Below are 25,430 nucleotides of genomic sequence, written 5' to 3'. Positions count from 1 at the left end.
TCTCTCCCTCTCCCTTCCTCTCTGAAATCAATAAAAATATATTTAAAAAAGAAAAGAAAAGTATGGACCTATATAATTTAAAAAAACAAACCCAGAAAAACTCGATGAGGTTGCTGGTTATGTTGATAGCAGACATTTCAGAGGAAGTGGTGGATATTGAAGCTAAAATTCCTATTTTATAAATGAGCAGGAAATGAGAAACTAGAGGCTGCAATGGTAGTTCATTCCTGTGCAGAATTTCACTGTAAAGGGAAGGGTGTGGACAAGGAGGCACAGGAGGCAGATAGAAATGATGTCGGGACGTCGTCATATTTATAATGTATAGGGGAGGATGGAGCCAGGGGTTACAGGTAACCATGGTTACAGGTAACGGGTGAAGCAAGGTTGAGGAGAGGAGAGGACGCCCCTCCGGTAGAAAGGCCAGCCTGGGGCCACGGGAACACCCTCTGAGGTGGAAGAGAGCACGCGGAGAAGACACGGGGCTGGGTGTCGGGTGCAGGGGGGGAGTTGACTGTAGGTGTGCTCACCCTGGCTTCACTGTCCCTGGGGCTGGCCGGGAGCCACGTGGTGCTCAGCGCCTGTGGATGTGCTCGCTGCCTCGTTTGCTGGGCTGGAAGCTGGGCTGGAAGCGTGAAGTTAGAGTTCACGCCGATCAGATCAGCCCTGTGCCTCCACGTGAACGCTCTGAAAGGGGGAGGAAATGTGCACACGCAGGGCGAGGCCCGGTGACCGTGTTCATGCCGCCCGCCCTCAGGGTGCTGGTCAAGTTCATCATCGGCGCCCGGGGCTGCGAGGTGCCCGTGGAGGACCGGGAGGACCCCTACTCCTGCCGGCTGCTCAACATCTCGGACCCGGGTGAGCCTCCTTCCGCGGCCGGGGCGCCTCCCCGGGGCTGGCGTTAAGGACAAGTCGCTGAACGGAATAGGATAGTGTCACTTTTTAGCAGGAGAAAGTGGAGCCATGTTAATGCTTCATGTAATCTACCCAGTCATTTCTCGAAAAGTTATTTGAAGAAAGCTGTTTTGACCTTGATTAGACGGCGGCGGGGAGTAGGAAGAGCAGGGATTGGCAGTCACTCGGCCTGGGTGGGCTTCCTGGCTCTGCCCCTCTGTGACCCGGGCGATTCCTCCGTGCCTCTGGCCTCGGTTTCTTACTCTGTGAACGGGAGGCGGCACCGCACCCGCAGAGTCGCGGCACCGAGGGGCCCGGCGTGCGGGCCGTGCGCTGTGCCTGCTCCACCAGGAGTGGGAGGGGAACGCATCTCAGTTATTTTTGTCTGAAAACTGCCTGCCCTGACACGTATTTTAAATTGTCCGAGATGTAGGTTTTTTGGATTTTGCAGAGCAAGCCTCAATTTATTCATTATTTATGGCTGTAATCAGCATTGTTTCCAATATCCCTGTTTGCCCCACCTCTCCTGACAGATGCCTTTGAACTTAATATTCCCCGTGGTGTTTATACATACATATGCACACACGTGCATGCAAAACCTACTAAAGTAGCTCTGATCAATACATATTTTACTTACTTGTAACTGAAAACTTTGTTCTTAAATTTGAGAATAATTTTTTCCCTAAAAGCATCCATACTTCTGAAGCATTTAAAAGCATTGCCATTTGGGAAAGAATCACATGACAAATAATGCCCTAGGTTCTGCTGTCAGGCGGCCTGTGAGCTTCCGATGAGCTGCTGGTGTCAGACTCTCTTCTCACTGTCCCTCCTCAGTCCTGAACCAGGAGATCGAGGCGTTCACTTTCCCCGAAGACCCGCCCTCGGGCCTCTCCAAGGACCGCGTGGTCAGCGTGAGCTTCCGCGTGCTGCACCCCATCGTGATCACCAGCCTCGGGGTGCTGGGCGGCGCCAGCGACGTGGGCTTCCAGAGGAACATCACCGTCAGGCTGTACCAGGCAGAGCAGGAGGTGTGTAAGCGCCGGCCGCTTCCTCCCGGCGGGTTGGAGGCGAGACTTCCCCTCCCTCCCACCCATGGGCATGTCAGAGGGGAATGCACAGGGTCGCGCAAAATTAGTCCCACACATTGTCAAGAACGAGCGTTCGTGAAAGAAACACGCAGCCCACTCAGAGTGCCCTTAATTCTGAGCTACAGACGGTTCCTGGATGGTAAGTCGGTAGCTAAGAATGGGCAGGAGGCCTGGCTGGTGTTGCTCAGGGGTTAGTGTCGGCCCACGCTCCGAAGGGTCAAGGCTTTGATTCCCAGTCGGGCACGTTCCTGGGTTGCAGGCTCAATGCATCGGCCTGGCTGGGCGTGCGGGAGGCAACCAATCGATGTGCCTCTCTCACATCCACGTTCCTCCCTCCCTCCCTCCCTTCCACTGTCTAAAAATCAATGGAAAATATCCTCAAGTGAGGATTAACCAAAAAAGAAAAGAAAGAACAGGCATGAGAAGAGGGAAGTGTTCGTGTCTGAAACACAGTGGGAGGGGCCAAGAAGACGAGACAGAGAAGCCGTGCTCTTTGATGTTGGTTTTTTCCTCTAAAGGTTCCTTTTGGGGGCGATTCCTGAGCCCTTTGTTCCTGTAGAAATCTGTGGTCTTCCATTTGTTCTAAATCCTTTGGGGTTAAACATAGGAAGTTGTCTTACCAATACCTCACACTTCCCCTAATGCCTCTCATGCCAGGGTGGCGTTTTAAGGTGATGAAGACTCTTTTTAGTAGTTTAGAACTTAGCTACCTTTACTTATAACCATGCGGACTAGAGAACCCAGACCTGAACTACAGTGGGACAGTGCTGGTAACCAGGCGGGGCCACGGAGGACTTAGCTGGCCGTGTCAGGCATGCAGATACCATGTCAGACATGCAGATACCATGTGAGATCTGTGAGTGTCCGTGTCCAACAGGAAGTGTTTCTTGTCTCCCCCTTTGCAGGAGGCCCTCTTCGTCGCTCGCTTTAGCCCCCCGAGCTGTGGGGTGCAGGTGAACAGACTGTGGTACAAGCCCGTGGAGCAGTTCGTCTTACCAGAGGTACGGGGGGGGGGGGGGTGGGGGGCGAAGGGGGGCACCCACGCAGCCTTCGCACGCTGGGCTGGGCTTGGGGCAGGCACCGCTATTCTGTGGGTCAGGAGAGCTCTCCAGGTGCTAGGGGGTGAGGCCACAGCGGGGCCGACTGAACAGTCGAACTCTGCAGACTCCAGGGAGGAAGCCCTGCCTCCGAGCCACTCTGCAAAGCGTGACCTGTTGCCGTGGTCCCGGTGGGGAGCGGGGAGCCGTGTGGCTGTGTGAGTGACAGAGGACAGTAACGGAGTCATAGAAAGATCCGATACAGAGACCATCTGTCAGGGGCCTTGCATTCCAAACAGGTTAGTTTGACAACAGAAAAATAAACAGGAAATGTTAGCAGAACGGGGCCAGCTGGCATGGCACTGACGGTGGAAACCAGAGAGAAGTTAGGAGAATTTACCTAACTTAGGGGAGAGGAAGTAACTTCCTAAACTCAGACTTTCATAGTAATAATCACGAAGGAAAAGCTTGTCAGGCTAAGGAAGGTAAGACTTATGGACCTTTGAACTCAGTAAAAAAGAAATGGCAAACAATTCTGAAAATTATTTTCAGCATATAAAAATACACAAGATTATCTGTTAAAAGCTCATACAGATTAATAAGAAAAATATAAAATTCAGTAGCTAAATGGCAAAGAAGCAAGACAAAGCAATGCCCAGAAAAGACTATATGATTCATATACTTTACTAGAAATCCACGAAGCACAGGAATCGTTTTTAATGTAACAAATTAGCTTAAGCTTAAGCTTTCTTTCACCAATATCTCATACTGGCACATCCATAAGTTGCTAACGACCTTGTAAATTAGTATAATTTGCATTTGAATTTTGCAGTTTGCACTGTGTACCAAAATCCATATAAAATCTGTCTGTTTCTGATCCCAGTAATTTCATTTCTGGGAACTTGTTTTAAATAAAACACAAAAGTTTGACACCAAAACATGCCTCACGTGATTGACGGTGATACTCGTGGGGCCCAGATGTCTGAGGGCGGGAGATGCTTGAGGAACCGGCATCCGCTCAGCACGTTCCCATGGGCGTGGGAGGAGCCTGAGGGCCTGCTTTGGACTTGGGGCGGGGAATGACTGCAGTGGCTGAAGATGGTCTACGTCCTCTTGTTGTCTTTTGGATGCGTATTTGAAAAACAGACTCAAGGGTACACACCAAAACGTTAACACTTGTGTGCTCGTTGTGGGATAAAAGTGTTAACCAGTGTTTCTTAGGAAAAAAACAACAAAAACCTTACCACCTAAATGACAACCATAAAGAAATGCCTCGCTTTTTCTCTTTCACAAAAGAGCTTTGAAGGTACAGTCGTGTGGGAGAGCCAAGACCTGCACGGCCTGGTGTCCACAGATCTCCACGGCGTGGCCATCAATGACGGGGGCGGAGTCCTCAGGGTCACCACGGTGAGTCGGTCCTGGGGTCAGTTGTCACACGTCCGTCAACATTTTTAATACGTGAAGGTGGTTTTAAGTTTATTTTTACACCAGCCCAGACAACATGGAATAACCAGTCTGTGGTTTAGAATACGTAGAAAATGTTGTGTAGTCATAGAGGAAAGATGAAAAACTCCGCTGTTCTCTGGTTCTGTCACTCCACACCCCGCGCATCCCACACCCAGAGCCGGGAGCGGGGGAGCTGGGAGCCGGGAGTGAGAGAGCCGGGAGCGAGGGAGCCGGGAGCCGGGAGTGAGAGCCGCCTGCTGAGAGGGGCGGGAGGCTGTTCAGAAAGACCTGACTGCGGTGGGATTGTGAGGCTGTGTCCGCTGCGCAGGCCTGACCCCGGCTGTGTGATGAGTGGCAGGGCGGGCGCTGTGGTCACCCGTGGTGAGGCCCCCGGGCCTGCAGCTGGCGGGGAGCTGCGCGGGTCTCTGGTCCTGGCAGTCAGCGTTCACACGCGAGGGGTGTCATTTGATGAGGAGGCGCTGAGCGCTGCACTCGTGTCTTCCAGGCCGGGGAGGGTGCGTGGCCTCCTGAGCTCGCGGAAGGTGCGGAGGGCGTGGCCGGCGGCTTCATTTACACGATCCAGGGTGAGTGGGCCGGTGGCAAGTCGGAAAGTACCGTCCCATGCTTTTCTCCCGTCTGCTACGGTCGTACATCTTTAAGTAAAACGTACTTTTGATGAGAACATTTTGTAATTGATATTGATGGCATTTTATTGCATCTGTCAGTTAGCAACGTATTCTTCTCAGCATTATTTTTCAGTGCCGTTGCCCTTTACACACAAGATCAGGCTGATTTTTAAACTGCTGTGTCCCACTGTGTGATGCCACAGCTTAGCCATCCGGGGTCGGTGATGCGGCCTGGGGTTGGCGCCGTCTTCCCATTACACACAGGGCTGCAGTGAGCAGCCATGCGACCCCGTAAATTACCGTCTGCAGGGACTTGTCCGTGTGCGCACCTCAGCCTAGGTGCTGCTGTCCCTCCCCCGCAGGCGCGTCCATTCACCCTGAGCGTCCATTTCCCTGCGTCCATCCTCCCGACCACCGCCCCCTGTCCGTTGCCTCGGGCACAGAGTGTAGGGCACAGCAGGGCACGGTCTGGCCCTGTGTGGCAGCATTTTCTCCAGCTCTCGGCTTTTCCTTCTAGAAGGTGATGCCCTCTTACAAAACCTCCACTCTCGCCCCGGCCGGCGCGCTGCCCACCTGAGGAGCCTCCGCGAGGAGGACGCCTTGCTGCAGGAGGAGAGCAGCCGCCACGGCGATATTGTCTTCGTGGACGTCGTCGACACCTACCGGAACGTCCCCGCGAAGCTGCTCAACTTCTATAAGTGGTGGGTCGTCAGTGCCGGTGGCTACAATTTGTTTTCGTGTCCTTTGGTGGAGAAACAGCTTCTCAAACCATCACACCCCAGATTTTTAAGAAACAAACCAGCCCGCGGCCCCTGCACAGTGGGCCCCGGTCTGTCGCGTCCTGGTTCCCGGGAGGAGGGGCTGGTGAACGCTGCTGCTTCGCCCTCAGGCTCGCACGCCGCAGCGCAAACCACGGTGCTCTGTCCGGGACACGCAGGCAGAGCTGATTGATTGCAAGTGAGTCAGTCCTTCCTCGAGTCACTTCCATGTTGTCTCAAGCCAACGTCAGACGAAAAACAGTGAGCTTGAAAGTGGCCCATTTTCATACCTGTCTCCCTAAATCTTACCCCTAGTATATCCCTTGTACCCAGGTTACCAGCTGAGTTCTGTCCAACGGAACACCTACATTATATTCCCCTTCTCTACCCATTTGAAAATGACTTGCCCTAATTTCAAAACTTACATAAAATGAAATTCAGCAACCCTCAGAGTCTGTCATATTTATCACTTCCCGAGCCTCCCGTATTTCTGGGGTCTTAGATGGCATTCCTGCCTTTATAATGATAATAGCAACAATAACAGTAACTGTTCCACATACTGTTGTTAATATTAGTCCCTCCAGCGGCCCATCATTTGCTGTTGAGCCCCTGGATACTGTCTGCCCTGACGAGGACTGAACCTTCTAGCCGCAGCGGTCTAGACCAAATCTGTCAGAGTGCTCACACCTTTGTCTTTCCTTTCAAAACTCCATCAGCGAGTGTGTTTTCCTGGGGAGCCCCGTCTGGCCCTGCTTCTCTGCTGCCTGGCACAGTGGGAAATTGTCCCGCATCTGTGGGTGTGGGACCGGTCCTGAGGCTAGTTTATGGGAGGGATGTTTCCGATCCAGGACAAGCGAATGGAACTGAGTCGTCCTGTGGGCAGAGGGCAGATACAGATAAGACTGGAGGTGGGTGTGACTGGACACCAGGATGGAGTGGGACAGCGACTGTAGCCCAGGCCGCCAGCGGGCCTTCCTGTTGTCAGTGGGGCCGAGGCAGGGATGTGAGTGAAGGGGTGCCGGGGGAATGGAGGCCCAGGAACTGGACAAGTGCGCGGCCGTGGGGGAGCTTTAGTGAAATGGGAGCAGTGTGACGCCTCGGCTGCTGTTTCCTCGTGTGGGCGCCCTGACCTACGTCCCCTTTTCGCCACCAGGACCGTGGAAGCCACCAGCTTTGATTTGTTGCTGAAGACAGACGACGACTGCTACATAGACCTGGAAGCCGTGTTCACCAGGATCGCCCACAGGACCCTGCAGGGCCCGAGTGTCTGGTGGGGAAAGTAAGTTCAGCTTGTGAGCCCAGGGCGTTTGTGTGCCTGAGCTACGGCCATTCCCTTAGGATGAAATGACTTCTCTTCATAAGAAGCCGTGGCCGAGATAGGGAGTCACCCTATGGGCTCCTGGGTTACTGTATGTTATTCATCTGTGACTAGAGGACAAACTTTAAAGTGAAAAACCTCCAGCTGATGTAACGAAGGCGAGAAAGTGACTTGGCTCTGCCCTCAGATGAGCAGCTGCTGCGTATTAGATGTTAGAACGTTTGTTCCCTTTCTGAAGCCTCGTTCTTCAGGAATACAAGATGGGTCAGTGGATTTCTTAAGCAAATACACACACGACGAGCTGGTACTTTCCATTCAGGAACTACACATGCAACTTTGGGAGAATTTGAGTATATTGGTTTCATATAAAATACCCTACGTAGGTAATTCCTTTCTCAGACTAAACAAAGTCTCCATGCTGCTGCCCTCGCTTCTGTTCCTGGTGGTGACGGGAAGCGTGAGGCAAGCAGAACGTGGTGGGACGTGTGTCAGGCACACAGGAGGCAGCTCACTCGGTGTCAATCTCAGTTTCAGGCTGAACTGGGCCGTGGACCGGACGGGGAAGTGGCAGGAGCTGGAGTACCCGAGCCCTGCGTACCCTGCCTTTGCCTGCGGCTCGGGGTACGTGGTCTCCCGGGACATCGTCCACTGGCTGGCCAGCAACGCGGACAGGCTGAAGACCTACCAGGTGGGGAGTGAAGGGTTTCTGCCTAAGGGGGCACCAGCCAGCCAGCTTGCCAGCCCCGTGGGAAGAGCATGTTCTTTCTGTGAGAATCACTCGTTAGGGACACACTCCTGTCCCCAAATGTGGCGCTAAGTTCTACTCCTGGCCCTTTTTGAGCCTTATTATACTTTCTGCCTATGTTTACTGGTCGCTGGAGGAGTAGAGATTTATATTCCGAAGGAAGAGGACGAGTGCTGCTTCCGTTCGGGTGACACTGGACCGTGTCACCAACAGCGCTGCCCAGTGACTCCGTCCAGTGTGTTTCCTGCCATCAGTGCTGGAGCGTTGGGGCCGTGAGAGCCTTGGGTCCCTTGTAGGATGTGCTGTCTTCATGTAAACAGCCACCAGCTTTCACTCCATGTCCGTGTTCACATGCCAGGGTTTCGTGTTAGATGACAAAACAAAGAGGCAGAAAGATAATTTATTGCCCATTGAGTAGGTGTGGCTGTCTGTACAGATGGGAGAGCATTTAACCCTTTGATGCGTGTCCAGGGTGAAGATGTGAGCATGGGCATATGGATGGCGGCCATAGGACCTAAGAGATACCAGGTAAGCGGGCGTCGGTGGGGCTGGAGAGCCGAGGTGGGGGGCTGTGTCGCACCTCGGGCGGGAGCAGTGGATAGAAGGTCTCCTCGCGTCGTTGTTGTGCACGTGACTGGATTCACAGTGATCCGCCTGGGTTCCCAGGCAGCGTGTTTCTGAGTAAAACGATAAGGAAATGTTGTGAATGGAAGTTCTGCCCGCAAAGAAGAATTGGGTTTTTATCAGAAATTCTTTGCAGCTTTAACACTTAAAGAATCAGCCGACATGAGTTCCCAGCAGTGTGGTGGGCTGACTGATGCAGAGGGCACGCCGGGTGGAACATGGTCAGGCCTCTTGTAAGAATCACTGGTCACCGAGCTAGAAAAACAAAAACCATCTGCACAGACCAGACGTGCAGGACAGAGCCCAGAGCCCCGGAGAGCAGCCAGCCGGCCTCTGCCGCCCGATTTCTGTTGGAGTCCGGATTCTTGCAGCTCTGCTTTGGCCATAGGAGGTGCCTGGGGCCGAGCGCGCCCCCCATTTCAGGGGGCGGAAGTGAACCCAGTCGGCTGGTTCAGCTTCAGTCGTCCACCGCTCTGTCGCTGTCGCAGTGCCATCCCTGGTGGCATCTGCTCTGGTTCTGTGTGCGGGCGGCTGTGGCTGTGGCTCCTGCAGACTGGTTTTGGCGCTTGTTTCCTGAGTGTTCTGCACTGGTTCTCAACCTTCTGGCCCTTTAAAACAGTTCCTCATATTGTGACCCAACCATAAAGTTATTTTTGTTGCTACTTCATAACTGTAATGTTGCTACTGTTATGAATCGTAAAGTAAATAACCTGATATGCAGGACGGTCTTGGGCGACCCCTGTGAAAGGGTCCTTCGACCGCCAAAGGGGTCACGACCCACAGGCTGAGAACCGCTGGTTTAGAGGCTCTTGTTCTGTGGCCTCCTGCTCCTTGGGAGCTGGGGTCTGGATGTGAAACGCTTCCCCACGGAGAGAGGATCCGCACCCTGTGCTGCCACGCGGGGCATCGCCGTCCGTGAGCGTTCAGTTCCCACGGGGACTCCTGGGCTCCGCAGACGGGCTCCAGGCTCCTCCCGACAGCTGTTTTCTTAGTGCCCCAGGCTCTGGCCGCTCAGGGTCCTGCCTGGCTGTGGGATCCCGTCAGCCCCCTGGCCCTGGAGTCTCAGGCCTTTAATGCAGCAGCTGCGCATGGCACAGGCGTGGCCAGCCTTGCAGGGCCAGGCCACCCTGTAAGCTGTGGGCCAGCTCTGTGGTGGTCCCGGCTTGAACGGTGGCTCTGGGCCGCATCCGGCTCTACCGTGGGCGCAGGCTGGTCCCCAGCCCCTCCTGCTCTGCACAGCTTCCCTGTGACCTTGAGCAGCCCCTCTCCCAGTTCCAGGTTCTCATTTGTGAAAGTGTCTGCCTCACAGGGTTAGTGTGAGGACTAAGTCAGGGAACATTTATAAAGCACTTGGTACGACCCTGGGACAGGGTCGCCTCCCGTCAGAACAGCCGTGGGAGTCCACCGCTGTGCAGCCATCAGCTCTGATGGCACATGTGAAACTTCCCATTTGCGGCTTCCAGACCCTTCTTCCCAGGACCCCCCTTAGTGCCGCACTGGGTCTGCCTTCCACAGCCACAGTCGCCCCAGAGCCCGAGTGGTTGTCTCTGCAGTGAGGTCAGCTTCCCTGGGAGAGTCGAGCCTGTGCTCGAGCCCTGTCTGTCCTCAAGCGCTGACATCCGTCCCGTCGGCTTTGTTTCCCGCAGGACAGCCTGTGGCTGTGCGAGAAGACCTGTGAAACGGGGATGCTGTCCTCCCCGCAGTACTCCCCGCGGGAGCTCGCGGACCTGTGGAGGCTGAAGGAGCTGTGCGGCGACCCTTGTCAGTGCGAGGCCAGATGAGGGCCTCGCGGGGAGGGGCTGGGCGTCTGCGGGAACTGAGAGCAGGTGCGGCCGGATGCGTGCTGAGTGCTCCCTCGGGAGCTCCAGGCGGGCTCTCCTGGACCCTCGTTGTGTCACTTCATGTTCGCAGTTTCCTCTTTAAGAATCAACCCTGATGCTGTAGCATAACAGAAACTGTATTTATGTATCGGGAGATTTGAAAAATACCAAATAGTTTATAAGTCCTGATGCATCGTTTCTAGTTAGCATTCACTAGCTATCATTTTTGGTTAAAAGTCGGCTTGTTCAGAAATCTTGAGTGACTGAGAGTTGGACTTTCAGCCTGGATTGCAGAATAGCTTCGTCTCGCACGATTAGGACAATTATATGGGCCGAAAAACTCACCGAAATGCTGTGCGATGCTGTGGTCGCTCTGAGCAGGAGTCACTTGTACCAAAGTGTGGGTTTCTGGAAATAACATCGCTTTCTGTGGATGTCTGAGCAAAGGGGGCAACTTAGACCTGGGGAAGAGCCCGATGAATTCTCAGGTCTGGACCTTGGTTTTAAAGTTCATTTATCATTAATGGACAAATGCACAGTTTTTTTTGCCATTTCACACAAATCCTGGGAGTCACAGTTTAGTACTCCTATTAAAAATGCGACATTTTTGTGAATATAAGTAAAATCAAATATTCTCAGGGTTTTAGTGCCAGAGGGAAGGATATTTTTAAATAGTTGACACTTTGAAAGAATTATGCTTTCCTGCTGTCATTGCCTAAAGTTTACCTAATATGAGTGAGATTTGATCAGTGCTGGGAATCGTTTACAGCAGAAGATAGGCTCCTATAGGGGTAACTGCGAGAGGAAGCATGTAACTAACTTTGAGAAGTGCTCTTACTCTGAGCACTGCGGTCGAGCAGAGTGATCGTAGCATGTCTGCTGTACACAGTGGAGGGTGTGCCCCTAAGTTTAAGGGACATTTCCCTAAATGACCAACCAAATCACTTTAGTAGCCTTTTAAACCAGTAGTATCAATAGAGGATTCCATTAAACTGGTCTTATGACAGACATGAACTGTGTTCAGATTTTATTAGACTAGCTAGGTTCTATTTAGTATTGGGATCTCCACATAATGAAATGCAGTCACGAACTATAAATATGAAATAAAATCAGAAAATCATTAGTTGGTACAAAGCCTTTATTGTCGCTATTATGTACAAGCCTAGAAACAGTCTCTTCCCTAAAGAAAGTACAGCCTCTGAGAGAACTGCTCCCGCAGGTCATTTCTTGCCGGTGGGCCCGGAACCACAGTCGTCTCTGAGCTGTGTGAGCTGCTGTCACCATCGCACCAGCAGGCAGTCTCCATTCTCCACAGAGTAGAACTGTAAGGACTGCTGGTCATTTTCTAGTTCAATCTCTCTGCCCGGCATCTAAAGTCAGAACAAAGGCTTGGGTGACTCAGACAGACCTGCCAGAGCGAATCACATGCCCCGCCCCAAGCCCGCGGAGTCAGCCCTGGAGGCTCAGTTGCACAGCTGCCACTGCTGTGGCCGGGCTGGCGGCTCCGGGCAGCTCACCTTGGGGCTCTCGTAGGCCAGCAGCAGGTCCGACACAGGGACCTTGAGGAGGCGGGACAGCAGCCCTTTCACCTTCTGAATCGTCATGGAGTCTGTCAAAGAGAAGCCCCCCGTGCTCTCAGGTGACAGTCACCTGTCACAGGCGGTCAGTGCAGGACCGCAGGTCCAGTGGCAGCTGAACTGTCACCTCAGAGGCCGGGGAGCAGACCCGGTCTGAGCACTCAGAGCCTGTGCTCGGCCCGCGTGCCCTGGTCAGCGAGTTTTCACACTGTTCGGTGGCGTCTAATCCTCCCTCCCTCATCCCAGTCACCAGAAGTCAGGTTCTCTGCAGAGGATGATGTGAGGAAAATCATTAACTTCTCCTTTCAGTCTCTGTGGTTGTGATGCCCTAACTACAGACACTGCGGGGCCTCTGGAGGGAGGGGTGCCTACATGGTCTGCCGGGCCCTCCCCGCAGGCGGCCGGCAGTCACCACAGCGGGTCCCTGTGCTGGACACACGTACAGTGCCCACCAGGCCTGGGACGCAGCCTCAGGAGTAAACGCTTCGGTTTGTTCAAAAAACACTATGTATGAACTTTTCTCCAAAGATAGTTGTGGTAAATATTGGCTATTTTGATGAGAAACACAGTTTCTTTGAAGCTTTAGCTGGAGGTACAGCAATAGTGTGGTGTTCCTACAAATATCACATGGATTCAAATATTTTTCTATCAAAAACCATTTTTGTAAAGGCTGTCTGTTTTTATGCAACTTGTGATAATAAATGTTCTTTATTTTAGAAAAAAATACCTTAAGTGTATGTATTGAATGGCCGACAGACATTTATCATTTTAATCAGCATAATTTGCTCAGGTAACCGCGGCCTTTCGGAAACTCTAGGTGGACTGGCTTCACAGTTTGGGGTGGTCGCGAGCTGACCAGCCGCGGGCCTGGGAGAGGCCCCCTGGGGCTGCGCACCAGCTGTGCCTTTGCTAACCGTGTGAGCACACAAAGGGCTTCCTGTCCACACAGGGTCCTCCAGATGGGCGTTCGGGGAGTGAGAGGAGCGGGGTCGCCTGTCTTAGAGCGAGAAGAGCTAGTGACAACTGGTAAGCTCTGCGCGAGACGCAGACGCAGGAGGGCGGAGGCTCATCCTCTTACCCGGCAGCTGTTTCTCCAGGGCTTTCTGGTCGGGACGGTCAGGACAGTTTATCTTCAGGGCTGGAGGGAAACCAGGACAGACTAGTTGAGACCGGCTGCAAGAAGGACTTAAACGGCACCTGAACGTTAAGGGCATTGCCAAGTGACGCAGCTGCTGGTACAGCCCGGCTCAGACCCTAACAGGTCTTGCTTTCCCTTCCCCTTCAGTACTTCCTTCCTGGCAAGTTCACTAGGTTTTCAAGTGCAAGATAAGTCACACATTTCCAAATCACAATTCAGCTCACTGTTGAAATACTCCCCACATCTATAACACTATTAAATGGGCCAAAAGCAGTGAATTGCTAAAATGTTCAGTATAGGAATTTACATGTGTTTGAGAATTTATCATTTCTTTAAAAACCAATGTACTCAGGCACTTGAGAGAAACCATCTCCATTAGGCTATCACTCTGTCTCGGCGCCTAAGGACTTGAACACAAAGAAGCTGTCTTTGAATTTGGGGTTCTTACTTAGTAGCTGGTTTTTGAGCAAAAATGGTTGTTGCGTTTTGAGCTCCCCATCTTCAGGTGCACCGTATTCTATTTAAGAAATAAAAAACGATGAATGGTAATCCACAGGCCACTGTAAGGGAAAAAACGTCAGGTAAGTGTCCACACAGGACCAGCCCAGCAGCAGCTGGTCCGCTAACTGGATCCACTCCCTGTGGACCCTCCCGCCCTCCGTATGACATCACTGTCCTCAGGGACAGGCAGTGTCCTGACAGACTAGCAAGACGAGGCTGTGCTTCCAAACACTTGAGGCGTTTGCTCCAAATGTCACCCTGCTAACGTTTCTGAACCTGAGAGGGAGCTCGTGCTATTTGGGACACAACTCACAGGACACCTTCACCCAGTTCCAGCCAGATTTAGCCATGCAGGGCGGGCCCTCGGAACCACCCGCCAACCAGGCCCCGTGGGAACGCAGCCTCAATCTGGCACGAGGTGTAAGGACAGCAGCACTGACGCGCCAACTTGTGCTGGGCCCTCGGTGTGAAGGCTGAGCCGTACCTGCAGGGCTGCTCACCTTCTCGCCCACCCCCACCCCCAAGTGACTGAATTCACCGAAAGCAGCCAGGAAAGTGGGCCAGCTAGGGGAGTCCTGTGAAAGCAGTTCCCACAGGCAGCTTTTCTTCCTCAGAGAGAGCCAGCCTGAAGCACTAAAGCAGCAAGCTCACATTCGGAAATGTGTAAAAAGGAAGTCACATGACAGTGACATTTGGAATAGTAATGAAGTCCAATCAAAGCGGAAAGGAGCCAGGGACAGAGGCCTGAGGTGGCAGCTCCGGGCTGGAGTGTGAGGGAGCACCTGGCACAGCGTCTGTAAGCCGCCTTCCATCGGCCTGGAGGCCAAGGGGGCGCTGAAGTGCCAGTGCCTAACGTCCACCTTCAGACGCTCCCATTTTTACCCCCCCTGGGTGAACCGGGCGCCGGCCCTGGGTCCGAGCGGTGCCGACACGTAAAGATGACCCACACCCCAGGTTCCTCCTGCTGTCTGTCCTCTAAAGACAGTTAAGATCTGGTCCCATCTTGCCGAAGTCGCCCCAGGGAAACACCCAGCACCCACTTAATGAAACAACAGCCTGGGAGAGAAGCCACAGCCTGTGGCCCCGCAGACCCCCGGGAAGGCGGGTGTGGGTACGCACTGCGGCAGAGGGCTTGGTATCTGGGGTGGGCGGCCAGGAACGCCTCGCTGGGCCTGTCCTGGTCGGGATCCTGGTGCCCACCCGCCTCTTTCCACTCCTTCCCGAACGCCTTCCGGTAATCCAGCTCGGCCCCGCGCCGCTCCTCCGGGCGGATCTGCGTGGAGAAGTGCCAACAGGTCTAATGAGTGTGTGTTGTGCCCTATTCTTCCTCACTGCCCACCCAGAGATCATCTAACTGATAGGTACAAGGTAATAATTATATTTTTACCCTTTTTAACATTGACAGTTCAGGAATTTATTCAAAAAGGAAATCCCGTTTCCTACTTTTCTTCATGAGAGTATTGGCCCACGAGCTGGTTTCTGGACTAGGCCAGGTGCCTGAGGGCCCTCAGGGGTGGGGAGCCCACCGGGGGGGCGCACATGCCCAGGCAGCGGCTCCAAAAGGCACTGCCTACCCGTTTACAAGGAGGGTCAACAGGCTCCTGGTTCTGTCTTCTTTCTGCCTCCATCCCCCCGCGCCCCCCAAACCCCCAAGGAAAAGGAGGAAGAACCCGGTGTCCCTCACCCTTCTTGGGTGATAATGAATCGACCGGGTGACAGGTCACTGCTCAGTCTGATCCCTGTCACTAAAACGCACAGGAGGCCCTTTACCTCTAAAGGACAACCACGTCTGACGCCCTCCGCAATATTCAAATACAGTGTCTTTTGCATTTTCTGTAACTTGTTTTCTAGCCTCGAAGACCCCAGCTGTGGCGCCCACCTCGCATCTGTTGAGGGTCCGCAGCTGGCCGATCTTGGCGATGATGAACTGCAGGTGGGTCTTGGCCTCGCTGCCCACCGTCAGGGGGTTCCGTAGGCAGGACAGCGAGTGCAGACTCTGCAGCTTATCCAGCTCGTTGATGAAGGACCACTGACACCCAAAAAAGGAAATACACGTTTCAGGCTCACTTTCCAGATGATGTGAACGAGCAACAGAAAAGCAACGTTATTGGTGGATCTGAGGGCCAGGATTTCATCCACCGAGCACTTTGGGCCAAGGAGAAAGTCTGCTTCACTAGTTAAACTGATTCCTTCCTTAATATTTTGGGGTTTACATGAGGCATTTCACTCTGAGGAAGCATTTCTCAGAACCTTTAAAGTGTTTTTCATCGAAGGAACCTACAAGCGGGTGTGAGGGTGAGGCGCGGCCCCAGGGCTCGGCACCCTGGAGAGGCTTACCTGCGATATCCGATTGTCATCGAGGACAAGGGACTGCAAGGAAGGGAACATTGCCGTTTTGCACCCTGGGAAAAGGAGAGGCAGGTCACACGGCAGAAGTGCAAGCAGCAGCTGAAGCATGGAGGACGGGAGGGGAATGGAATAATCTCACATACCAACCCCAGCATCCGGGAAATGGAGAGAAGAAATCCCAACGTCACCAAGGATTAGTCGTTCTAATCTGAAGTTACAAATGTTCGGTTTGATTGCACGGAACCATACAATTGCTGAGGGCTATCAGCCAGACTAGATCTGTAATTTTTTTGCTACACCTTAGGTTTTCATCCCAGGTAAACGCTTAGAAACCATGCAGTCCAACTCAGGGCACGCACTGGACCCGTGCACTAAAAGTTTGCTGTGCACTAATGTAACCGGCATTTTAGGAGCCATTACCTGGGCAGATAGGCTATTAGAAATAGCTGGTTTTCATCAATTGACTGATTAGAGGAAAGGTCTAGTAACCGGACCAACTGGAGAACGTCAGCCGGCCTGCACGGAAAAGAGAATTTTTTCAATGTGAATTTAGTATCTTGTTTTCAAACACATAACCTTAAAATACCTACATTTGCTATTAAGGAAGGTTGGGGGCAACATATTTAATTCAGGGCTTTCCCCCAGTGGGGTTTTCCTCAATTAGTGGTGAAGTTTGAGCTGACATTCTAATTTGTGAAGGCAATGAGTATTTTTCTAATTCTTACTTGCAAATCCTTCTGAAAATTAACATGTAATTGAGACTATTTATTCAGGGTGAGTAGATAGTGACAGGCAGTTACGTGAACCTTGTTACCTTTCTGAAATGGAAATGTTGTTGGACTTGAGGTACAGCTCCTCGAGGGCTGGCCACCCCTGGGCACAGTGGAGCACCTGGGAGGGAAAGAAACGCAGTTCAGGGGGCGCGCCCTCTGCTGGTTGTTCCCCGTGTTTGTCACTAAAACCTGCATATGAATCCCACTGAGTTTTAGAAACAAAGGGCCTTACAAGACAGTTCATTAAAGACGAGTTCAGGCCAGATTGACATGGTAATGGCCGCGTTGTGAGGATAGGGACCTGCCTTTCGGCACTGAACCACCCAGTGAGGATCGGTGCGTCCTGCAGCCATACCCGGACGGGGACCGAGGCACCTACAACCTGCACTAACGCGGCACATTGCTACCTGCTTCCCCAAAGGAAGGGGTGACTGGAACACTTTCCTCAATTATCGACGCCAATCGGATTTGTAGAGAATATGCTGATCAGTCAAGATTTCTCTATGACGGCTCCTAAGGCCTCACTTGCACCTCCTGCCCTCTCCCCACTGGCATTTCCATGGGCCCCTCCGGGCCTGATGCTAAATCTAAACCTGGAGAGGGGGGCACAGGAAGGAGCCCAGGAAAGGATTCGGTGGCTGTGGCCCCAAGTTCAAGACGACATCGCTGAGGGAGGCGCCTCGGTGGCACTTCACAGGTGAACTCACTGGGGTGTCCCCTGCCTGTGTCTGACAGTGGACTGTTGTGGACGTGTGAAGGCAGCTGACCCGACAGAAAAGAGCGGTACCAAGCACTAGGCGGGCGGGCCCTGGAGCCGTCCCAGGGATGCCCAGTGAGCAGCGATCCCAGAGCTGAGCTGAAGGGCTGCGAGGACTTCCAGCCGCGGGCCCACCCTGAGAACCCCTGTGGGACACCAGGCGCTGGAGCTCAGCCAGCGGCCACTCTGCGCTCTGAAAGCTGAGTGCACGCTCACTGCACACTCCGCAGCCGCGGTCAGACCCCAGGACAGGTCGGAAGGAGCCGAGACGGGGACTCAGACACGAAGTCCTACCTCCCCACCACGACTGGCAGGCAGCCTACAGATCCTATTATGTGAGTAACTGGATGATTAAAATGAGGCCACAGTTATGCTTCAATTCTATAGTAAACCAGTCATTTGAAAGCACTTCTTACTGGGTAATAAACCAAAGAGACATGATTACCTCGGCCCACGTGATTCCCGTTCTGTTGAGGACTAAGACCTTCAGTGCAGAGAACGTCCCGACGGGAGCCGGCGAGCCCGGGGGGAACTGCAGCTTGTTCTCACTGTGGAAGCAGGAGATGCAGTGCTGCCTGCTGTGCAGGAGCCGACACAGGCACTGACGGCAGCAATTTGGGATTTAACAAGAGCACCCTGAAGTGTCAACCTTAAAGTTATACCAAAAGCAAAGGGAGCCTGGCCGGCGTGGCTCAGTTGACCTATGAACCAGGAGGTCACGGTTGGATTCCCAGTCAAGGGCACATGCCTGGGTTGTGGGCTCGATCCCCAGTGTGGGGCGTACAGGAGGCAGCCGATCAATGATTCTCTCTCTTCATTCATGTTTCTATCTCCCTCTCCCTTCCTCTCTGACATCAATAAAAATATATTAAAAAGCAACAACAAACCAGTTCCTACCTGAGATCAAGGACTTCCAGGTGTCGGAGCTGCTCAGCAATACCTGTGACTTCCTCCCATGCTGACAGCAGGTTTTGTGACAAGTTGACGACTCTAATATCTAAAAGCACGTTAAGAGCAGTAATACAGAAAGAGTCACAAGAGACCTGACAGTGGTTCCCTCGTAGCTCTGAGCACAGGGTCTGCACCCCTCTGGGCCTTATTCTGCACAGAGGACTTTACCTTTTTAAATCGTCCAACTGTCCATTCAGAAACGAAAAGCTGTCACATACTGCACACTAGACACAAATGTCTACAGCCCAAGTCACTGCCGCACCATCTCGCATTGTCCAACCAAAGGGAAAAGCCGTGATGGTGCTTTCGCTTGATTAGGTCCTGCCGTGGTGCTGTCGCTGCGGCAGCCTCACATGGAGCCCTCACCTCTCCACTGGCCCTGTTATCCTCTGCACCGGGGGAATCCCTGAGTCATGTGGCATCTCCGGGACTACAGGGGTCAGCGTCAACGAAAGTGCTAGGAAGCTCTGGCTGTCCGGAGGGTCTCCTGCAGGTGGGATGCAGTTGCTATGACAGCCACTGTCCCTGGCCCAGGAATTCAGAGAAGAATAACCAGTAGGACAGAAAGAGGCAGGTACCCGAGCGGAACGCTGGAGGGGGTGGTGGCCGTGCCCGCTCCAGAAGGGCCCCGTTTAGCAAACCCGGGGGAAGAGATGGAGAGGAGCTTGGTACAGGGCTGGGCCAGCTATGGAGACTCTCACTTATCTGGGCAGCGACTGCCCCATAAACTGGGCTGCTATTAGAAAGGAAGCCGGGGAGATGGACACAGGTGGCCGACAGCAGTGGCCGCACAAGTCAGGTGATCCCTGAAAGGATACTAGGACACGTGCTGGCAATGTCTCCTTTGTCACCAGCACAGCTTACGGCACAGCTCCTCAGGGAAATGTCTCGCAGCTCGCTCAGCTGACTGCAGGAAAACAGAGTTCACATGGACCCGCCCACACGGGCATATCCACAGGCCTTTAAAAATTACACAGCATCTCAGACACATAACAAGGACCAGAATTAACAAGTATCAGCACCCGCCACCCACCTGGAGCAATAAAGCATTACTGAAAGAAAGAATAAAGCATTACATACATCACAAAGACAAGTCACCTACCTTGTCCCTTTCCGTTACACGCCCCCTCCACCCCGGGGCCAGCGTGCTACATTTGGGGTTTAATCTTAAGCCTATCTGAAGTTTCACTATATATTCCCATATCCCTAAACAATTAGACTATTGTTGATTATCATGAGACTTGATATAAATGGAACCCTACTGTATATAGCCTCCTGCAAATTGCTTTTTCCACCCACAGTATATTGCTCAGCAGTGATTTAGCTCATCAGCACATGGACTCAGAACACTCACTTCCACTTTCCACAGTGGCCACCAGGGGTCACTACTAGGACGCATCACCAGGGTCAGGCCAAACCACAGTGCTGACCATGGCTAACCCGCATCATTTCATGCCCTGCAGATGCTACATGGTAACTGGGGAACTTAAAGGGAAGAGCGCAGGGAATTCTGACTCAGTGGGTCTGGATGGGACCAAGGTGATAAGGGTGTGCAGCTACATGGCACAGGGAACAGTTCACACTTCTGTCTCCCTGTCAGGTATCAACCAGCTAGAAATGTCATCTCGAAATAGAAAAGGACCAAAGGGTCCACCTTCGTTACTCAATAGTCAATACCAGATAGGAGAGTATAAAAGTTAATAACCGGCAAATCCATCTTTTCATTCCAATCTGGAGAAGCCCAACAACCCTGAGCTTGGGAAGGACTTTAATTTCCCTGAATCCTAACCCTTGGATTCCTGCGATTTCCAGCTGCTGTTTGTGCAGGAAGCACAGGCCAGTTAGGGGTCAAGGTCTGAGTGTGGACAGAGAGTTGGGTGAACTTGCTCCTGGACCTGATGGGACTTCGCGGTCAGGTCCTCGGGTGCCGGTGATGGGGGCTGATTGCAAACAGGTAGGTGTCTGCTCTCCCATTATCAATTCCACTCACCTTTGCTTTTTTATAACAGAGCCAAAACCAATAGTTTCCACAGGTATGTTCCCAATTGTAACGATTTGCTTTTTTGCATCATCCTCTGGTTCATCTTCGTAGCGGTCCCTAAGCGCAGTGAGAAAGTCTACTCCAAAGTTTGCTTTGTGCGGACGAATAAAGGACCCTCCTGTTGGGTGGCTGGACAGGAGAGAAATGGAGCACAGTAAATGCCCACGGAGACAATGAAATAAGATGACACATGCAAAACCCTTAGAACGGTCCCTGCCGCCAACGTAAACATCTGCATTTATAAGCTTATTTACAAATATATTAGCAAATGAAGCAATTCTACAATTTTCAAAAGAAAACAGCCCAGCCAGCTTGGCTCAGTGGTTAAGTGTCGACCTATAAACCAGGAGGTCATGGTTCGATTCCCGGTCAGGGCACGTGCCGGTGTGGGCTCCATCCTCAAGTGTGCGATGTGCAGGAGGCGGCCCATCAATCGTTTTCTCTCATTGATGTTTCTATCTATCCCTCTATCCCTCTCTCTTCCGCTCTAAAATCAATAAAAATATTAAAAATATATACATATCATCCGCCAAAAATGGCCATAAATGCTGGGAAGAATGCATCCATGAGCCAGACCCTCTATTTTAAAGCTTTTTCCTAGAGAGCAGAGCCCAGCCCTGAACAACAGTGTGTCGTCCTACCAACCTGAGCCCACCCCCCCACGCAGCACATCCTCACGTCTCTGAGGAAGGGGCAGAAGAGCGATGCTGTGCTACACCTAACACACATGGCCATCTGACATGAACACACACCTGAAGCTCTCACAAGACCAGCATTCTACTATGTGCATGTTCAGGATTTTGTCTGCTCACGGCTTCTTACCAGATATCTAGGCTAGTTCTCTTTTCTTTCATTCACTTAATGGACTGTAAATTTTTAGCGAATCAATGAGAAATGTCTACATTCATCCCATTTTTAAAAAACTGAAGAAAACAAAAAAGGACAAAGAAAGCAACCATACTTGTAAGGTTATGAGTCCGTTTTAGAGCCCTAGCCATCTTGGCTCAGTGGACAGAGTGTCGGCCTGCGGACCAAAGGGTCCCGGGTTCGATTCCCGTCAAGGGCAAGTACCTTGGTTGCAGGCTCCTGCCTGGCCCAGGCCCTGGTCAGGGTGCAGGAAGCAACCAATCAATGTGTTTCTCTCACATTGATGTTTCTGTCTTTCCCTCTCTCTTCCACTTTCTCTAAAAGATCAATGGAAAAAATACCCTCAGGTGAGGATTAACAACAACAACAAAAGAGTGCGTTTTTTAAAACATGGGAAAAAATCTACAAATAGAACTGTGTGTTGTTGTATTTTTAGAATACACCAAATTCTACATTACAGAACTAACCCAAGAGCCAAACACTTCTTTTCCAGCCATTTTGATTAAACACTTAACTATTATCCCAAATAACCATGCCAATTCACAATGAAAAGTTACCTGCATTTAAAATACACAGTCCCTTCATGGCTCCCATCATGCTTGCCTCTCTCGGGATTGTCCCACTCCACTCCTAGCCAGAGTCCTAGCAGAACAAGAAACACTAAATGAGCAGTAAGTGGTGACATAGGTGCCCCTTGGTATTTGCTCTGTTTTTCTGCAAGCAAATATAATTTATTTAGATCTAGGTATGACCCTAGCTCAGGAATTAAATTTCCAACCACGAGTAGCCATTTGCCAAACATTAGGACTGTTGGATTTCTTTTTGAAGTAACTTTTACATGTTTTATTTACAACAACAGCTAACACTTGCACCGGTAACTGGTCCAAGGGCTTTAAGCACCTTAACTCATTTAGCTGTCACAGCAGCCTTATAGCAACGTTCAGTGTAATAACCCCAGGAGCAACTACTAAGTCTGTGTTCAATTTCTCCGTCTTTGTACCAATTCCATCAGATGGCCTCTAAAAGAAACCCAAAAGTAGTACCAACTGAGGTAAAGTAATGGAGAGAATGCCCCATACAATGAGATCATTAATACAGAATAAGTACATATCAGCTCCCTCTGCAGAATTGTAATTTTCAGGGGGAAAAAACAAAAAACAAAAACGCCTCACAATACATATAAGAAGAATGTGTCAAACTCACAGGCAACAATGAATGAAAACAGTATGTGCCCCTTCCCCCTCCTATTCGCTAAACGACCATGAAGTTCCTCCACCTGTCTCACTGTGTCTGTGCGACTTGGCTCCAATGTGCCAGGAGGAACTGGGCTCTTTTCCTCCAGCCGCTGGGAGTACTGGCGTTTGTAGGTTAACACCTTGCCAAGGGCACACCCCCTTCTCAGGGCAACCCAATGATAAATCATTACAGAGGGGTAAATGCCCAGCCCCTCATCTCAACTAAGAAAGACTGAAGATGCCTGGCTGGCATGGCTCCGTGGTTGCCTCAGGAGGTCACAGTTCGATTCCCGGTTGGGACGGGGCACATGCCTAAGGTGTAGACTCGATCCCCAGCGTGGGGCATACAGGAGGCAGCCAATCAAATGATTCTCTCTCATCATTGATGTTTCTACCTCTCTCTCTCCCTTCCTCTCTGAAACAACAACAAAGACTGAAGGCCATCCTAGCTTCAGAGTGCCCCATGCAGTCGGATGAAATCTTTGATCAGATCCCATCACAGTCCAACTTCTCCCTCTACCCAATCCTGCTCCCTTCCCTTCCGTTAATTAGTATTGATCCCAAGAACACTCCTAATAATCTTTATGAACTCTAAATAAGTGAAGTGTATACGTAAGTATAACCATAGATACCACTGGATATTGTCATCAAATAAAATTGTATACAGGAGGCATCTCTAAATTGGTTATTAATTTCCTCAAAATTGGTTTACTATAGCACTATTGGTAAGCCTACACAGAACAACTACAAATAAATACTTATGCACACACGCAAAATCATACGTTACCAGCCACAGGAGGGACGGTGCCATGAAAACGCACTGTTGCACATTCTCCGTTAACTGAAACTCTGCGACCAACGACATCTGGTGTCAACGTGTCATTCATTATAATGCAAAATGAGATCTAGGAAGAAAAGTACCAACTTGATGAGAACTTAATAAAATAAAGTTCTTTTAAACTTCATGTGGATGGATATTCGTGAGGTCCATGCTGCTGAACAATTTAGTCTTCATATTTTGGTGAGAACCGAATCGTTTTATGTACCTTACTCTGATCATTTTATTTTATTTCACCGTCTGTCTATATTTGGATTATCTAATGTATTTTTTCAAAATCCTGTTTTTATTAGCTCACATCAGATGACTTGTCTACTCTGTCATTTCCTGAAGGGGGTGGGAAGGGCAGAGAAGGGGGACAGTGATGGAGAAAAGGGAAAGGAGCCCTGACCGGGTGGCTCAGCTGGTTGGGTGTTGTCCCATCCACTGAAGGATCCTGGGTTCGATTCCTGGTCAGGGCACATACCCAGGTTTCGGGTTTGATTTCCAGTCGGGGCCCATATGTGAGGCAGCAAATGGGTGTGTTTCTCTCTCTCTCTCTCTCCCCCCCCCCCTCCTCTTTAGAATCAATGAAAACAAACACACACACACCATATCTGCTGGTGAGGATATTTTTTTAAAAAAGGACAGGAAACGGGAGACATGAATAGTGTCCTCCCCTCGGGGAGAAAAACACATCCACAGACATGGGAAACAACACATGTTAAAATTAAACTAATAAAAACACAGAGACTTAAAAATAAAGAGAAGGCCTTCAAAGGGGCCCAAGAGAGCCGGGCTGGCACCGCTCAGTAGCTGAGCATGGACCCCTGGACCAGGAAGGAGGTCCCGGTTCGATTCCCGGGCTGCTGGCTCCATCCCCAGCAGGGGGCGTGCAGGAGGCAGCCGATCCATGATTCTCATTGTTGATGTTTCTCTCTCTCCCTCTCCCTTCCTCTCTGAAAGAAAAAAAAAATAATTAGAAAATATATATAGAGAGAAAGGAATAAAAGGGGAGGCTTAGGTTTGGGAGGGAAGGGCGTGAGTTAAGAGGTATCTACAGAATGCCATAAAGGACGCGGATCCCTACGTCAAAAAGCATGTTTTTACTCAACCTGGGTACCTGGGGGTCATCGGCACAACTTATAGCTGATTCCGTGAACGCAGATGAGATCAGAAGCGTATTAATTAGGTGGAAAAGAGGCCCATCGATGCTGCTCTCTCATCGCTGATGTCCCTGTCTCTCCCTCTCCCAAATCAATTAAAAAAAAAAAAGACAGGGATTGTGTACTAGGATTTTTTAAAGAATCCCCAGCGATAAACTGTTTCATAGAAAGGTTAAAACGAAAAAGAGGAAACCAGTAGAGGCGATTATCCAACACCCCTGCCTGGCTGCGAGCGAGCGTGAATGTCAGACAGAAGGGAAGCGCGCCCGTCGGTCTCCCAGTCTGTCTGGCTGTGCAGGAACCCCGCCCCCGGGGAACCCTGGCCGCGGTGTCTTTGGGAACCGGGACGTCACCCCCCCCACCTGGGTCCACCCCCACTTAGGACAGCCCCCCTTCCCCCCGTTGGTAGTAAGCGCTCCGCAAACATTTTAACTGTTCTCCGCCCGCTTCACATGACTTCTCCATCACCAATACTACAAGACTTGGAAGGACGAGGCTGTTTCTCTAACGGGACACCGAGTCCCCGGGGCCAATTTCACGTCTTCCCAAGTGACACGACAACCGGCTTCGGCCGGACGTGCCAGGCGGCGCGGCCCGCCCCGCCCGGTCCGGTCCCCGCACCTCCGCGCACACCCGCACCCGCACTCCCACATCCGCACACGGGCCCGCGCGCGGGGGGCAGGCGACGCCGGACTCGGGCAAGCTGGGGAGTTTCTAGGAAATTTCTAGGAAAAGAAAGAAAGAAAGGCCAAAAGCACTGCAGGGTGACCACTGGCCACGGGCCTCATCCGCTCCGCTCACCTGCCCGCGACAGCCCAGTGGTCCGGGCGGCGGCCCCTAGCGCGCGCGCACCTGCCGCAGCGCAGCTTCCGGTGTTGGCCGGAAGTGCCTCAGCGGGACACCGG

The 25,430-nt window shown here is 51.7% G+C and overlaps 2 protein-coding genes across 13 annotated transcripts in view; one reads left to right on the top strand and one right to left on the bottom strand.

Annotated features, from left to right (window-relative positions):
* The window catches only part of B3GALNT2 (beta-1,3-N-acetylgalactosaminyltransferase 2), a 20,896-nt gene extending 5,342 nt beyond the window's left edge, over nt 1-15,554 (top strand). The window contains exons 3-12 of one of the 5 annotated variants that reach the window (XM_036354640.1): nt 755-855; nt 1,726-1,919; nt 2,885-2,980; nt 4,313-4,423; nt 4,968-5,046; nt 5,606-5,789; nt 7,000-7,125; nt 7,693-7,852; nt 8,381-8,437; nt 15,421-15,554. In XM_036354640.1, coding sequence (XP_036210533.1) covers nt 755-855; nt 1,726-1,919; nt 2,885-2,980; nt 4,313-4,423; nt 4,968-5,046; nt 5,606-5,789; nt 7,000-7,125; nt 7,693-7,852; nt 8,381-8,437; nt 15,421-15,462 — 1,150 coding nt within the window. In that variant the 3' untranslated portion in view covers nt 15,463-15,554. Of the gene's footprint in view, nt 1-754; nt 856-1,725; nt 1,920-2,884; nt 2,981-4,312; nt 4,424-4,967; nt 5,047-5,605; nt 5,790-5,977; nt 6,046-6,999; nt 7,126-7,692; nt 7,853-8,380; nt 8,438-8,669; nt 9,210-10,179; nt 12,657-14,183; nt 14,692-15,420 lie in introns of those variants that run through there. The other 4 variants (XM_036354641.1, XM_036354639.1, XM_036354642.1 and 1 more) reach the window with 4 other exon arrangements.
* Nucleotides 11,474-25,430, bottom strand: TBCE (tubulin folding cofactor E). 8 transcript variants are annotated; one of them, XM_036354633.1, is made up of 17 exons: nt 25,327-25,430; nt 23,330-23,447; nt 21,865-21,949; nt 20,390-20,569; nt 19,218-19,306; nt 18,346-18,445; nt 17,894-17,996; nt 16,733-16,809; nt 16,339-16,434; nt 16,062-16,126; nt 15,907-15,971; nt 15,449-15,598; nt 14,689-14,842; nt 13,517-13,585; nt 13,009-13,068; nt 11,871-11,962; nt 11,474-11,723 (listed from the first exon to the last, which is right to left on the bottom strand). In XM_036354633.1, the coding sequence occupies exons 2-17, from the start codon at nt 23,427-23,429 to the stop codon at nt 11,631-11,633; spliced, it is 1,578 nt and encodes a 525-aa protein (XP_036210526.1). In that variant the 5' UTR covers nt 23,430-23,447; nt 25,327-25,430; the 3' UTR covers nt 11,474-11,630. The 8 variants fall into 8 exon arrangements, 5 of the variants coding, with proteins under 5 accessions (XP_036210526.1, XP_036210527.1, XP_036210528.1 ...); XM_036354634.1 differs by lacking the exon at nt 25,327-25,430 and adding an exon at nt 25,147-25,233; XM_036354635.1 differs by lacking the exon at nt 25,327-25,430 and adding an exon at nt 24,483-24,864.

The sequence above is a fragment of the Myotis myotis genome, unplaced genomic scaffold (assembly GCF_014108235.1).
Source record: "Myotis myotis isolate mMyoMyo1 unplaced genomic scaffold, mMyoMyo1.p scaffold_m19_p_21, whole genome shotgun sequence".
In the NCBI taxonomy this organism is placed as follows: domain Eukaryota; kingdom Metazoa; phylum Chordata; class Mammalia; order Chiroptera; family Vespertilionidae; genus Myotis; species Myotis myotis.
Note: the sequence above shows the minus strand (reverse complement) of the source record. Positions and strands in the feature narration are given on the sequence as shown.